This window comes from Octodon degus, unplaced genomic scaffold (genome assembly GCF_000260255.1).
Source record: "Octodon degus isolate 3935 unplaced genomic scaffold, OctDeg1.0 scaffold00230, whole genome shotgun sequence".
Lineage (NCBI taxonomy): Eukaryota > Metazoa > Chordata > Mammalia > Rodentia > Octodontidae > Octodon > Octodon degus.
In genome coordinates, this window is record NW_004524806.1 from 313,872 (window position 1) to 329,799 (window position 15,928).

Sequence of the window (15,928 nt, forward strand, 5' to 3'; positions counted from 1 at the left end):
TGGTTTGATAGCCAAATCCTAGAAACAACCAAAATGAGGAATTGTTGAAAAAGATGTGGTGTTTTTATACAGCAGAGTATTACTCAGCTATTAATCAACATGGTCTGTCAAGGGGCTTCCATTGAAGTCATTTGATTCAGAAGCAAAAGGCTGAAGCTTGGACCAATGTGCATGACTTCTCTTCCTCTATTTTCACTGTGCTGATGGTTCCCACACTCTGGAACACTTGGATATTCACACTAACTGTAGGCTGGTTCTCTAAACTCTGTTGGGCTATTTTAGAGCTGAAGAAAGAAGTAGTTTTCTACAGACAACGATTAGAAATTATTAGGTTTTTATCATTTTTATAAGTAGGATCTTCATGGTTATATGTTAATGTAGATTCCTTGCTCTGAAGATCACCTTCCTACTGGGACGGCCCATGAACTCCAACTTGAAGAGCAAGAGAATCCTGATTTTATCTTTTTTTATACATGAAAATGCTAATGGACACATCAAAATCACTGCACCACAAAGCAAAACTTAGAGGCCATCATAAATTATTTCCATCTCCTGAGAATTTGGCACTAATTTTTGGTATTTGGGGAAAGAATGCTGGGAAACTGCATCTCATTCCAAGTATATTGAGTGTAGATAAAACAAACTTTTACATTTCAAAGATGTCATAGTCTAATTCACAGGGCAGGCTGGGGGTTTTGTGCCACTTCTCCATGCATGGGTGTCACTGTGAGAAGCACTGTTGCGCCAGATGTTACAGTAATAGTCAGCTTCATCCTCAGGCTGCAGCCCAGAAATATGCAAAACTCCTGCATTGGCCGAGGTGTCCTTTGAACCAGAGAAGCGGCTGGGGATGCCAGAGCCCAGGTCCTTACTTGAGTCTGAGTAGTACCTTAGTATAAACCTAGGAGGGCTCCCTGGCTTCTGCTGGTACCAGTGCATATTGTACCCACCCACATTGATGTCACTTCTCAAGGTGCAAGTGAGTCTGGTAGATGCTCCAGGAGATGCAGACAGGGAGGGTTCCTGAGTCACCAGAGCCTGAGAGAGGGAAACTGCAAATACAAACCATGGTGGATTAGGGAACAATGACCACTAAAGTTTTGCAGCAATTACAGCAGAAGACACCTAGTGAGAGTGAGAAATTGTACCCTGTCTGAGAGGCCTAGTCTTACCTGAGCAGCGAGAGAGGAACAGGAGAAGAAGAGGAGTCCAGGCCATGGTGGAAGCAACCCCTGATCCCAACACTGGTTTCAGGGGCCCAGGCCTCCTTTTCTTGCCCAGCTTCTGTGGGAGGAGCTTTTCATGCAAATATGTTTCCATTTTTTTCTGTTTAGCGCCACCCAGAGGCCTGGTGCTAGAGCTCAGTTTGCACTGCAAAATGAGGAAGAGGAAATTTGGATCCCTCTTTGTGCAAGTCTTGGGAGGAAGTACCTTCCAAAAGAAGACAAAATCCTTGCAAAAGTGCCCTGAGAGTCCACAGATGACACAGCAGCTGGACCCTTCAGTGGGCACTGTCCCTGTGCTCTGGCCAGGGTGCCTTCGTAAATAGTTCTTACTCTATTGTTGTACAGCAACACGGGCAACCCCATAGCAGTCCCTGCTGGACACAGGACACACATATGTCAGTGTTTCGGAAACAAGAAATCATATAATTTCTATATTTAGGATGAAATGACTTCAAGGTGTCACACTCTAGGATTGTTGGTTATTCTCACTCCTAGGACTCTTGTACTTGTGTGTTAGAATACCTAAGAATGATAACTATAAAAAGAGTATTTCTTTATTGATAAGTGAATCTCTGATGAAAGTATTTTAATATTTAATCTATTTCAAATGAGTCCAGAAATTCTGCTGTCTCTCGTGTGAATTTATTTGTGTTGGATGTTGTGTGTTTTCTCTTAGTTCCCTGCCATAGTACCTGATGCTGTGAAGGAAGAGCCATGGAGTGAAAGGTTTGCAAGTAGCACATCAGGCACATCAGTTCTGCACGAGTACATGCATTGCCCAGTAATAATTACCTCTGCACGCCACTTTATCCAGTGTAGAAATGTCTCCTAAATGGACACTAACTTGATCAAACTAAGTATTTTTTTCACAAAACATCTCCCTAGAGTCTTTGGTTGGACTGTGCGTTAGAGGTTCAATATCAGAGTCACTGTAATAGCTTAGATTTTGAGCTCTGATTTCACTATCTGTTGGTGAATGACTTTGTTATTTTTCTCTCATTCCTGGGATGAAATATCCAACACCCAATGCTAAGGAAAGAGAGGTTTATTTAGCTGACAGTGGAGATTTCAGTCCATACTTGGATGACTTCAAGGTAGAGTGGCACATGGCAGAAGACAGCAATTCATGGAGGTGGTAAACAGCAAAGAGCCAACGGGAGGAGCTGCAGCTGCTTCAGCAAGCCTCTCTCCCTTCCTTACATTGTATGCAGATTACGTACCCCAGGATGAGTGTAGCACTCCCACCCATAATCCCAGCATTGGATCATGAATTAATTACAGCTTCTAGAAATCCACTTCATGACTGCATGAGGGACAACTAGATGCAAATCAGAGCAATGAGTAATTTACTATCTCTTACTTAATTTAATGTCCCTAGTCATTTATGTAACTCAGCCTGCTGTACATTGTATTCACTCATAGAGTCTATCTTCTGTGTTCAGTATTGGCTCCCTCAGCCCTCACTTCCAAAGCTTCTTTCCTCAGTGCCTGGAAGCCCACCCCAGCTTCCTCCATGTTCTGCACACAAACTCATGTGATTTTGTCCATCCCACTAGTCAACATGACCAGGGATCCAGCCCTCGTGCCTCTCTGTCCTTTAGACCTGAGGGCCAGTTTCTTAGCATCTCCTCTTTTTTATAATTTAATATAATTTTATTTTAAAGATTAAAAACAAAATCAAAAGCAAAAACAAAGACAGAGACAGAATAACATACAACAATGCATGTACATATTTCAAACAAGAAAAGCAAATTAATAATTATTATATTACATGCTTTTAATCAACTCAACACCCTCAGCTTGATACAGAGCAGCAGGGATGATCTTTGCTTTAGATTTCTACTTCTCCTAGGATTCCTACTGATGTAACTCACGTATTTATGTTACATTTCTATGGACAATTTCTCCCATCTTTCCGGCCGTGCTCTGGGGTCTGAATAAAGAGCTTTGAACAACAGAAAGCTGACAACAACAAAACCATGGAAAAAAGTAATTTTTTTCTATTTTTAAAATGTTTAGTTTCTAGTGGAAGAAAAACACCATAAGAAATCAAGAACCATGATGTCTTTTTTAAAAATTAATTTTATTGAGAAACAAATAGCAGTGAGACAGTTTCAAAACTGATTAGTAGGACAGTTTCAATAATAATGCATTTCATATTATTGTTCTTTGTAGTGGTTATTCATAATACAAGATGCAGACATGATATCCTGTCCAAGCACTATTAGTGCAGATCTTTCTTCTCATTGAATTAAGAGAAAGAAGCTGTATATCTACCTTAACTAGTTTGTATACACACACACAAAATGGTCCTTCATTTGTAACCCTTTTTTTGTTTAGTTTTGTCAGAGGTGAGTATTCTCTTTCCATTTAAATATTGTAGGTGTGTGAATTCAACAAAATAATGTAATATAGCCCAGTAATCCATAACAGTAGTGAGTTATCCATAGGACTGGCAATGTCAGAAGTTGTTGACTTGAGTCTTTTACAGTTCAGCATATTAATATGGCTTTACTTTTTATACCTCATTTTTATACTTTTCTGCTGGATGGTTCAGACCAAGATAAAGCAAAGCCTATATAACAAGAAATGCAACTTTTGTATCTGACAAGTCAGTCAAATCCCCTCAGGATTTACCCTGAAACCCTGTGCTGCAGTTTGTAGATCCTTTTCAGTGTTGGCCATATGGATGAGTCATGGCCATTGGTTGACCAATTTGCTCTCTTTGAAAGCCTGAAAGAATGTTTTCTCTCCAAGAAGAACCATGATGTCTTGTAGGTGCCACAACCACAATCATTTTCACAACGTGAACCTTGAGCCCCCTGCTGTCTGCTGAGACTTTGAAGGACATTAGTGATCTTTGTACTGATCATGTACTTGCCCTGTCCACAGCACAGTTCATTCTCTTCCCTGTCCTCTGCCAACAGGCTCAGTACAAGTGTTGGTTCCCATGTAACTGGGCCATGCAGTGTCCCCACTGTGTCTCTGACCTACTAGACCTTACTTTATTTCACTTTAGTCATAGTGTTCAGATTCATGTATCTGTGGAGGATAGTGAAAACTTCCTATAGATCTTTTTATTTGTTTTAATTTTAATGAGAAGAAAAAGCAATAAGACGGTTTTGAAACAGGTTAGCAGGACAGTTACAATAATTAATAGTTTGCATATTGTTGTCTTCATAGTAGTTATTCACAGTACAAGATGCAGACATGATCTCTTGTCTAAACAATATTAGTACAAATCTTTCTTCTCATTGAACTAAGAGAAAGTAGCTGTATATCCATCCTAACTACCCTCTGTCATGCTCACTGGTCCCCTCCAGCCCTAGCCCAGCCCTGGTGTGTGAGTGAGAAAATCCTTCTGTGCTCACCGGATCCCTTCCTGTAGATCTTCAAGCTTTGACGTAGTGGAGACTTCGCTACTCTCCTGTGTGAAAAATGAGCGCTATTCTTTTTCCACGCCTAGAAACCACTATGCATGGAAGTGTTTTAAAGTGGGTGGAATCCAGGAGCATCCCTTGTGAACATGGATGTGATGGGTCAGGACCATATTCTTTTGTTTCCAGGGAAATGCGCAGTTTCTTGATCTGAGAAGCAGCCCGTGGATGCTTATGTAGTCCAAAGACAACAGAGGAGCTGATGTTAATAATTCCTGTGTAAGTGACCTGTGAATGCTTTTCCAGCAAAGAAATTAAATCCCCATCATGAGTTGTGACAACCACATGTGACCAAACAGATTTTCCTGTGTGATAAGAACCTATGGAAACAAGTAACACAGTGTACATATTTGCTGTGGTATAGACCTGGCAGGATATAAGAAAGACCGTTCTCTTAAATGTGTGGAGAATTAGAAATCACTGTGCAAGGTAGTAGCTCTCTAAGCACAGCCTCAAATGGTTTCTACTAAACAAGGGTCAAGACGACAGAAGAGAATTTGGCTGAGGTTATATCACCCAGATGATATGCTTAGGCTGCCTTCTGCATGTGTCACTCTGAGTTATACAGCATCTGTCTCCACTGCTCTATTCTGTCCCATAGTGGTGGTCAGAATCTTAGTTCTGGATGTTTCTGAGTGCTCATGTAGTGATGCATGCCAAAGTAGAAAGCTGAGAAGTAATCAGAAATCATCTCTTATCTATCATCTAAACCATTAATACTTGTCACCTCCTGATCAGAATTCACTTGCTGTGGCCCTACTGGGACAGTCCATGGTGTAACCTGTATAGGCAAATGCTCATTGTAGGTGAGTCTGACTGTCTGTCTTGGGGGTTGAGGGGGAGGGTAATGCAAAAGAAAGCTAACTCAGCACAGGTGAGTGGAGGTCCTAGAAACAGACCCTCTTTAGGATTCACTTGGGAGGCAGTTGAGTGAGCAACTATTGTTGGAGAAAGGACAGGAGTTCATCTCTGGGAGGATGTTCCTCTTGAAGGTCCAGACCACTGTGCAACCCTGGTCAAGAGTACCACACTAAATGTTCAGAAAGTCAGGCTACAGTGGAACCATCCAGACCTATGTCCTTTGGCTCTCTGTGCTGAGGCTGAACTCCTAATACTCCAAGGCCATCTGCACAAGGAGCTGTGTGGCTTTTATTGCAGTTGAGTTCCCCAAGAAGTGCTCTAGACAGGTGTGGAGAGTGAATTGCCAATTGCTACTTTGCAATTGCTGTTTAGTGTCAATGTTATTTTTTAAAATCTTTGCTTCTCTATTGGAGCCTAAGACAATACAGGACCGAGGATTGAGTCAAAGAAATAATAGATTGCACATGGTATATTTGTGTATATCTAGTGATTTAGCCTGCACTACAGTGCATTTGCTGATGATTCCCATCTTCTGTGTTCAGCATTTGCTCCCTCAACCACAACCTACTTTAGGTTCTTTCCTGTGTTTGATTTTTCATTCATGTTAACTGAACAGAAATTATAATAATGTGACCTATTTAGGAACCATACAGAGTTTCACAAAAGTGGTGATGAAGATCTTAAAGCCACCTTAGTTGTAGAATAAATTTCAGGTTCAGTGACTCCTGTCATGGCAAAATCAATTTTTTGTGTGTCACTAAGGGACTTATTAGGCAGAAATATGAAAGTACACAAGCAAAGAAATTGATGTTCTGTCAAGAGGCATTCAGTGGTTTGGAGCTGGAAGTGTGTGTGTGTGTGTGTGTGTGTGTGTGTTTCAAAATCTGTGAAATTTGTGAATCTATAGAAACTTTCATCTTGGTCTTCCTTCATAGGAAATGGAATGGCCCAGTCATAAGATCAAGGCCCATTTTAGAGCTGAAAAGCAAGAGGCTTACAAAAGTTTATCATAGGTCACCTAACATGTTTTGCCTAAAATGTTTTGAGACTCTCTTTATCTGTTCCACTAAAACCAGGTTTCTCTCCTTTATCAACAAACCAATTTTTAGACTTACAATATCTTTAAGAAATTGTGGGTATGACAGACCAGAAGTATAACATAAATGAGACAAAGGAATTCTGATATGGATAAGCTCGGGTAACTTGATTGGGTACTAGAGTTACAAAAATAAAAAATAAAAATATTTTAGATTTTCAATATCTTCATCCTACCCATCTGTATGTGTTCTATCTTACTCAATTGTATTGAGCTGGTAGTCCTGGCTTGATACATTCTAAGCCCAAGTGGACTTCTCCCTTCTCTCTTCCTTGTCACACGTGGTTGTGTGACAAGTGTCTTCGCTAGCCCCAGCCCCTTCCCATATACCCCAAGTCAATTGTATTCTACTTCATTTTCCACTTGGGCTTCAGGTGATTACAAGGGAGCCAGACTAGCTGTGTACCTGAGCTTCTTCTTGAGCCTGTATTCTCCCTCACCAACTCAGATATTTTTGCTGGTTACAGTGGGCCAGCCGTACCCCTGGACAGTGTTGGCCACAAGGGTGGAGATGTCTCCGGTGTGATATCTGTGAGTGATGACTTCATGTACCAGAGACCACAGGGCTGTTGGAATGGCCAAGGGACTCTAACAAGGAGAACAAGAAAAGTTCGATCTCATTTTGTATCTAAATGAAAATAATAGTACCTTGTCCTTTCATGCAATTTTAAATTCACTGCACCACAAATCACCACAAAAATTTCAAGACCATCACAGATTACTGTATTTGTTTTTCATGAGATTTGAACAATATTATTTGCAAATTTGGGATGAAGAATCCTGTTGCTATATAGCTAAGCTCAAGTCTACTTAGTGCAGATAGAAGTAATTTTTACATTTCACAAGGGGTCAGAGTCTAATTTCCAGGCAGACTGGTGTTTTATGTCACTTCTCTATTTGAGGGTGTCATTGTGAGCAGCACTGTTGTGCCAGATCATGTAGTACTAGTCAGCTTCAACCTTAGGCTGTGGCCCAGAGACACGCAAAATTCCTGCATTGGCTGAGGTGTCTTTTGACCCAAAGAAGTGGCTCCATTTACCAGAGTACTGTTTCTCTTCTGAGTCTGAGTAGTATTATGGGAGAAGCCTTGGAGGGCTCCCTGGATTCTGTTGGTACCAGTGAACATTGTACCCAGAAACACTGATGTTACCTCTCAGGGTGCAGGTCATTCAAGAGATGCAGGGAGGGAGGAGAGTTGAGTCACCAGAGATTGGGAGAAGGAACCTGTGGAAAGACACAAGTGGGTCATGGGGAGCAAATTAGATGACATTTTCCAGAAATAGACCAAAAACTTGTGATGCAGGTTGGGCACTGACATCTGGTCTCTGAGGCCTGCCTTTGCCTGTGCAATGAGAAAGGAGGAGAAGGAAGAGGTGAATCCAGGCCATGGTCCCCACAAATCTCTGATCCCCACCATTGGCCTGGGCTGGCCCAGACCTCGTTTTCTTTCCTAAAGTCAGGGAGAGACTGTCCATGCAAACGTGTTTCCATGATGACTACCCCATTCTGTTCCTGTGCTGTTGTGTGGATGATCTTATACTGTGCAGAGGAGGTTGAAGATTTGTTTTCCCTTTGGGGAGGAAGCTCCTGCTGAGACAAGACAGAGTCCTTGCCCAAGAACCTCTGCCAGGCAGAGAAGACTTAGCTGCTGTGTCCCAATCCATGAGAGAGGGCCCAGCAACAAGGACAGTTGTTTTCTTAATGGATTGTTCTTACTGAGCAGCTGTAGGGGCCACTGTGAACCCTCTTCAGGTCATAGCAGCCTCTGCTGGTCTTAAGACCCACACTGCACTATGGCCCCAAACCTGAGAGCCCGACTGCTTTCAGCACCTTCCCTGTGCCCTGACTCTGTGCACGTAGGCACAGTCACATTTCTGAATGCTGTCCTCAGTATCTTTTGACATGTTCTGTTATCACTTGTTTTTTTTTTTTGAACCGGGGATTGAACTCAGACCCTCGTGCTTGCTAGGGAAGCTCTTATTCCACTGAGCCATCTCCCCGACCCTGTTATCACTTGTTAAGAAAGTGATTCGACATTAGTAGGCTGAGGGATGTGGAGGACAGGGGGTCTAGAAATAGTATGCTTTGTCAGTTATAATTGTGTAAAGACTTCAATTGATGATATATTTGCAATCATGTGTCAGGTATCTGGTGCAAACTGCTTCCACAGAGCACAGCGATGTGTTTTAAAAATTTATTTTAAAGAGAATAGAAAATAATAGATACGACATTAAAAACAATATGCAATTTAATAAAAATAATATGATATATATTCAACAGTGGTTGTTAGATTGCACATTTTTGTCTTCAATGTGGTTGCTGAGATTATAGATATAAGCATATAAATTTGGTTAAAGTAAAAATTTTAAGCATTAACTGCTACCTTCAAAAAACTAGATAGAAAGTAGTAGTAAAATCATTTTAACTATCTCTGAATATGTATACACAATTTTTCCCTGTATTTTTCTTATCTTTTCTCCTTTGTCCCAACTGTTTATTCTTTATGCTGTTTCTTTTCCTTTTGTTATATATATTGTAATTTTCAGATTTAATTTATTCTTTCAGGTTCTTACACTCAGGAGACGATAGCACATTTACACAGGGGCGTCTGGTTTATTTCACTGGAGTATAGCCTCTGGTTACCTATAATAATAGCCTTAAGTTTATCTTTCATTATAGCTGAGTAATACTCCATTGTATTATATCTTTTTAAAAAATATTTGTTTATTTATTTGGTACATGGTCTTGCTACAGAGCTCAGAGTCATAGTGATTCTCCTGTCTCACCCTCCCCAGTGCTAGGATTGCAGACATGTGCCACCTTGCCTGGTATCAGTGGTGACATGGCATGGAGTACTGGGGATAGAACCCAGGTCCTTGAGCTTGCCTAGTAAGCCCTTAGGCCACTGAGCTATCACCCCCAGTCATTATACCAAATGGTTTTTCTTTTTTATCCATTCCTCAGGTAATAGGCATTTTGGTTGTTGACAACTCTCAGATGTGACAAATCGTACTGCAATAAATATGGATGCACGTATATCACTCTGCTATGATGTTAATAACCAGAAGGCGGATAGCTCTGTTGAATGGGACTTCTAATGCTAGTTTCTTGAGGCATCTCCACGCTGATTTCCATACAGGTTGTACCAGTCTATATTCCAACCAACAGTGGAGATGGATTCCTTTTTTTCACACCACTTCTCCAGGATTTGTTATTAGTTGAATTCTTTATACTGGCCATTTGTTCTATAGAGAGATGGCATCTCAGTGCTGTTTTAGAACATTTAATGAATGCTGAAAATTGAATTATTTTTCCCAGTTGTGAAAAGTAATATCTTAGTTTATTTAGAGCTGCTGCCACACAATTATGTCTAAAATGTGGCTCTTTAAGTAGATGTGTGCTTTTAATATAAAGAAGCAATTTCTCTTGGATTCCACTCTTCATCTTTGTTTCCCATTCCCCAATATTGTGAGGCAGCAGAAAGGCCCTCTCCAGCAGTCCATGCCATACTCATGGGCTTCCCAGTCACACATTAATTTATACTGCTAATAATTTACCTATTCTGTGGCTATAACAGCTCTAAATAAATTAAGATATTACCTTTCACAACTAGGAAAAATAATTCAATTTTCAGCACTCATTAAAGATGAGCAGATAATAATACAAGTTCATGCAGTTCTGAGCACCCATCAAAGACAAGACAGATGATCCTATGAGTGGAGACAGAGGACTGTGAAGGATACAAGGAATCTGGAGAGGTGGGCATTGGATTCACAGATCTGGTATTCCCAAAGGGACAAAAAAATATTCAAAGTTCACTGAAGTTTTCATAATAATTAAGGATAATCTCTATTCAAAGTAAAAAAAATGTATATTAAAATAATGAAAAATATTATACAGCAGGAAGCACTAATATGTGGTCCATAGAGATGATGACAACTCTGGATCTCCCGAAAATAGGAAAAGGATGGGTGATGGAGACACAGGATTCCCTGCCAGAGGTCATATATGGGAGCAGAGGAGTTGGACTGCTCACCCCATCCTCTGAGATTCAGGAAATAAAAGTCACAGTGTTCTCTTCACTTTTTAAGCTAAAGGAGGACAGGCCATTGTGTTCACATGGCTATATTCCTAAGAAGAGCCTACAGATGAATGACTCAGAGGGCACAGGTGAGGAAGAATCTCTGTCCCAGTGTTGTCTTTGAATGCACTGATACCACAGTGGCAGCAAAAGTAGAAACCAGAGGCCAGGCCTGAGCCACAGTCCTGAGTATTCACCCTCTAGCAAAAGAAGAACCTTTTCTGTTAACTTCCTCAAGGAACTGGAGCACTGTGGGGGCACTGAGGCTGCTATCATAAGAATGACAGTGATAATCAGCCTCATCCTCAGATTGGAGCCCACTGATGGTCAGGGAGGCTGAGCTGCCAGATATGGAGCCAGAGGACTGACCAGAGACCCCCAGAGGGTCGATTGTTATTCTCAGAGATGATGAGATTGGGAGCTGTTCCTGAGAATTACTGGTACCAATGGACAGAATAGCCATCCCCAATATTGGTGCCGCTTCCAGTGCAGGAGATTGTAACTGTCTGTCCTAGGGACCCAGACACTGAGGAAGGCTGAGCCAGTACAGCCTGGGCCCAGGACCCTGCAAGTAGGAGACTTGGGGAGATGCTGATCTAGTTCTAAGACCAAAAGAGAAGGGAGGTCTGACCAGGTCCTAAGCCCTTCCTCTGCCTGCAATCTCCTTATCTGTGCAGTAAGCCAAGAAACTGAAGAGGAGAGGCCACCATGCCATGGTGGAGGTCATCTCTAGGTCCTGCCTTCTGAGATCCCAGTAGAGCAGAGCTTCCCTCAAGTCTCTAGCTTACCTCTTCATATCTGAGAAGGGGAGGCTCCACCCATGGAAATGAGCTTCCTATCAGGTTTCTAATCTCATTCAGGGCTCTGGCTCAGTCCTCTATGACAAAAAGAGCTCACTGGGAGTGTCAGAGTGGGGCTGAACTGACCTTGGGATTGAAGAGTTTAAGCTCTAAGACTTGAGCAAAAGATGTGTGTACGGGGTACCTCTTTACAACTCTGATCACCCTTACACCACTCCATAATGAGCTGCTAGTGCCCCCTAATGTCAGGCCCTGATATAGCTTGTTGTGAGAGTGACTACAGACTGTCAGGGTCACATTTGCTTCCCCCTTCCCTCTGGGTCATCATTAGTCCAAGTCTTATTGGGACCTTCCATTATCTCAGGAAGTTGGACATAAAAATGCTACCAAAAGTCCCTGCCTTCAAATCCTTCCATGGCTGAATTACATCTGATTGTCTCAAAGAGATATTTATTTATGAACAAATTTTGTTTTATAGCACCAAGTACAATGATTTGTGAATTCACCAATAGCTAAGTCTGTTGTGGTTTTAGCAGTGGGTGAGCCTAAGATGTCTTGAAGTCAAAAGTAATGGAAGAACCCATGGCTTTTAGCTACTCAATGTGATGACAATTCAATAAAACAGAACAGGATTCTCAGTGTCATTAGCTATTAGAGTACTACCAAGTCCACAGAGAGCGGCAACGTTATTCTCACTAGGGTGGCCATAAACACAGTGATCGATGGTAATAACATACTCCTGGGCTTCCCAGTTGCTCATTAATTTATCCTGTTAATAATTTACCTCTTCTCTGGCTATAGCAGCTCTAAATCAACTAAGGTATTACGTTTCATAACTAGGAAAAATAATGCAATTTTCAATGTTCACTAAAGATGAGTAGATAATAGTATAAGATCAAGTAGTTCTACACCCCCATCAAAAACAAGAGGGACAGCCTGCAGGACTCACCAGGTATAGATTTAGGGACTACAGATCTGTAGGTCATCTATCTATTTATTATCTAGCACCAGAAGCAATATGAATTGCGGGCAGAATTGTTTTCCCCTCCTGTAGGTTTTCTCTTCATGCTGTTGGTTATTTCCTTTGGTGTGAAGATTTTTTTTATATTATCCCATTTGTTGACTCTTAATTTTTTGTGCATGCAGTTGAGGTTTTGATAAGAAATTGTCTGTACCTATGTCTCCTGAGTTTCACCTATTTTCTCATCCAACATATTGCTTCTATTTTAACATTTAAAATTTTAGTCCATATGTATTTTAATTTAGTACAGTGTTGTCTGAAACCCTTGTGATTCTCTACAATAGGGTGTGGGGGAGTAGTGGGTTGGATGAAGAAAACAGAGTTGAGATGAAACCTGAGGTCAGGTGGATCAGCCTGAGGAATGACTACTCCTGTAGGGGCATATATTTATGCTTTTGACAAAATTACTATCACAAGACACAAGGTTGCCTCTCCTCTTCAGTTTCTTGGCTCACTGCACAGATGAGGAGATTGCAGGCAGAGGAAGGGCTTAGGACCTGGTTGGACCTACCTTCTCTTTTGGTCTTAGAACCAGATCACCATCTCCCCATGTCTCCCACTTGCAGGGTCCTGGGCCCAGGCTGTGCTGACTCAGTACAGTCAATAATGATGAACAATGATGAATTATCTCAGGTAAGATGTTTTTCTCAGGACCGAATCATTTCCAGCATTAGTGCTCCCAATACGTTGTGAATTATAAGGGTCTAGGTTCAATCTTCTGCTTGTGAGTACCCAGCAGCCTAGGTGCCTATCAACATAAGAATGAATAAATCAAATGTGGGATGTTTATACAATGGAATACTATTCTGTCATAAAAAAAGAAAAACTTGAGTCATGAGGGAAAAAGGTTCATTTGGGGACCATAATGTCAAGTGAAAAAAATCAGACACAGAGGCTGAAATATCATATGGTTTCTCTTATACAAGAAATCCAAAATAGAAATAAAGAGCAAAATAAAACATACAAAATAGAAACTAAGGATATAAACTGTTCAGGATGGGAAAGCAACAAAGAGAGGGAGAGGGAAAGAGGCAAGGAGGAGCAGAAGGGGATGAAAAAAGTACTGAGACTTCATTCCATGTGCACACACCAGTTCCCCATTATGCACTACAAACCTGTACTAATAAGTATATATATTGTATAGCTAAGTAAAATGAATATAATTCAGCCTCAACAATGTTTCTCTTTATTGTAAAGAAGTTATAAAATATAATTTTAGTACCCATACAGTTGGGAGTGTTCTCCGTGTGTCCAGAAGTGATCAGAGACACTGAAATTCACCATGATCCACTGTAGGATCAATTTCAATTCAGCACAACATGAAAGGACCTCGAGTAAATTTTTTTTTGTAGTACTGGGGATTAAACTCAGGACATGCTTGCCAGGCAGGACCTTTTGCCACTAAGCTGTCTCCCCGGGCATCAGATGAAATTTGTAGAGCAAAAGAAGCCAGTCATGAGAAAACATACATGTGATTCTCTTTATAATCTTATGAAATGAAAACACATTACTATTTACAAAGAGAGGGCCAGCCAACTAGATCAGCGGATTAAAGCACCTGCTTAGGCAGACACAGGGGCCAGATTTCAATCCCCAGGCTTGTCCTGCCAGCCTACTTCTGGGATGCACTGAGAGGGCGATTCAGACTGGGCATGATAGTGAGCACCTGTAATCCTAGCACTTGGGGGCTGTAAACAGGAGGATCACTATGAGTCTAATCTATGTAGTGAGACCTTTACACCCTGTACACCCTGTCTTAATACAAAAAAATAAATAAAAATAAAATATTTACAAAGAGAGAGTTGGTTGCTCCTTAGGATGATTCTGTGAGTGGAGTTAGAGGACTGTGAAGGACACAAGATTCTGGGGGAGGTGCCTATTGGATTGCTTGATCTGATGGTCCCAAAGGGACAATAATATCTCAAAATTTATTAAATGTTTTACTGCAATTATGGCTGGATGTTTGTCTGTTCAGTGTTCACAGTAAAAAAAGGTATGCTAAAATAGTCAAAAAGTAGTCTACAACAGGGAGCACTGGTATGTGGTCCACGTAAAGAATGACAACTCTGGAACTCTTGAAAATAGGAAAAGGATGGATGATGGAGACACAGGATTCCCTGTCAGAGGTCAAGTATGGGACCAGAAGAGTTGGACTTGTCTCCACATTCCCTGAGCTTCAGGACATAGAGTTCACATGATTCTCTTCAATTATTTATGCTAAATAGGAGCATGCCCTAGTTTTTATATAGAGAACTTTCCTAGGAACAGACTACTGCCTTGTGACTCAGAGGGCAGAGGTCAAGAGGAACCTCAGCCCAAGTGTTGTCTTTGCGCACACTGATACTACAGTGGCAGCAAAAGTAGAAACCACAGACCAGGCCTGAGCCACACTTCTTCTTCTTCTGCAAGAGGAAGAAGCTTTTGTGTTAGCTTCCCCATGGGGCTGGAGCACTGTGTGAGCATTCAGGCTGCTATCATAAGACTGACAGTAATAATCAGCCTCGTCCTCAGATTGGAGCCCACTGATGGTCAGGGAGCCTGAGCTGCCAGATTTGGAGCCAGAGAACCGATCAGAGACCCCGGAGGGTCGATTGCTATTTTCATAGATGATGAGTTTGGGAACTGTTCCTGAGAGCTGCTGGTACCAGTGGACATAATAGCCACCCCCAATATTGGTGCTGCTTCCAGTGCAGGAGATGGTGACCGTCTGTCCTGGAGACCCAGACACTGAGGGAGGCTGAGTCAGCACAGCTTGGGCCCAGGAACCTGCAAGTGGGAGAGACAAGGAAACGGTGATCTAGTTCAAGACTGAAAGAGAAGGCAGGTTCCCCCATGTCCTAAGCTGTGTCTCTGCCTGCTATCTCTTCACCTGTGCAGTGAGCCAGGAGGCTAAAGAGGAGAGGGAACCAGGCCATGGTGGAGGTCATCCGTGAGTCCTGCCTTCTGCCCCACAGTAGAACAGAGGTACTGCCCTCAAGTCCCTGACTTGCCCTCTTCATAATCTGAGAGGAGGCTCCACTCATGCAAATGAGCTTCCTACCAGGTTTCTGACCTCACCCTGGATTCTAGCTCAGTCTCACGCCAGAAAGAGCTCATTGGGTGGATCAGGGTGGAGCTGGATTGTTTTGGGGGTGGGAGGGTTTAAGATGTTAGGCCTGAGCAAAAGACCTGTGGATGGGGGTGGTTCTTACAACTTTGATCTCCCTTAGACCACTCAATAATAGACTTGCACTGCCCTCTAATGTCCAGGCTCTGAAACACCATGCTATGACTTAGTGACTACATCCTCTTAGGGACAGATATTCCTCTGGGTTATCATCAGGCAGTCCTTCTGTGCCCTCCCACTGCCTCAGGAAGTTGGATTTGCAGATGCTACAAGATGCCCCCTGGCTTCCAATCCTGGGAT

General features: G+C 41.9%; 2 gene segments (V, D, J or C); both read right to left on the bottom strand.

The window, feature by feature from the left end:
* Positions 1 to 669: 669 nt before the first annotated feature.
* LOC111813843 lies at positions 670 to 1,238 on the bottom strand. The segment is given in 2 exon segments: positions 670 to 1,052; positions 1,173 to 1,238. Coding segments are annotated over 2 exon segments (429 nt in total).
* Positions 1,239 to 14,806: 13,568 nt separating this feature from the next.
* On the bottom strand, positions 14,807 to 15,494 carry LOC111813844. The segment is given in 2 exon segments: positions 14,807 to 15,288; positions 15,392 to 15,494. Coding segments are annotated over 2 exon segments (540 nt in total).
* Positions 15,495 to 15,928: the final 434 nt, after the last annotated feature.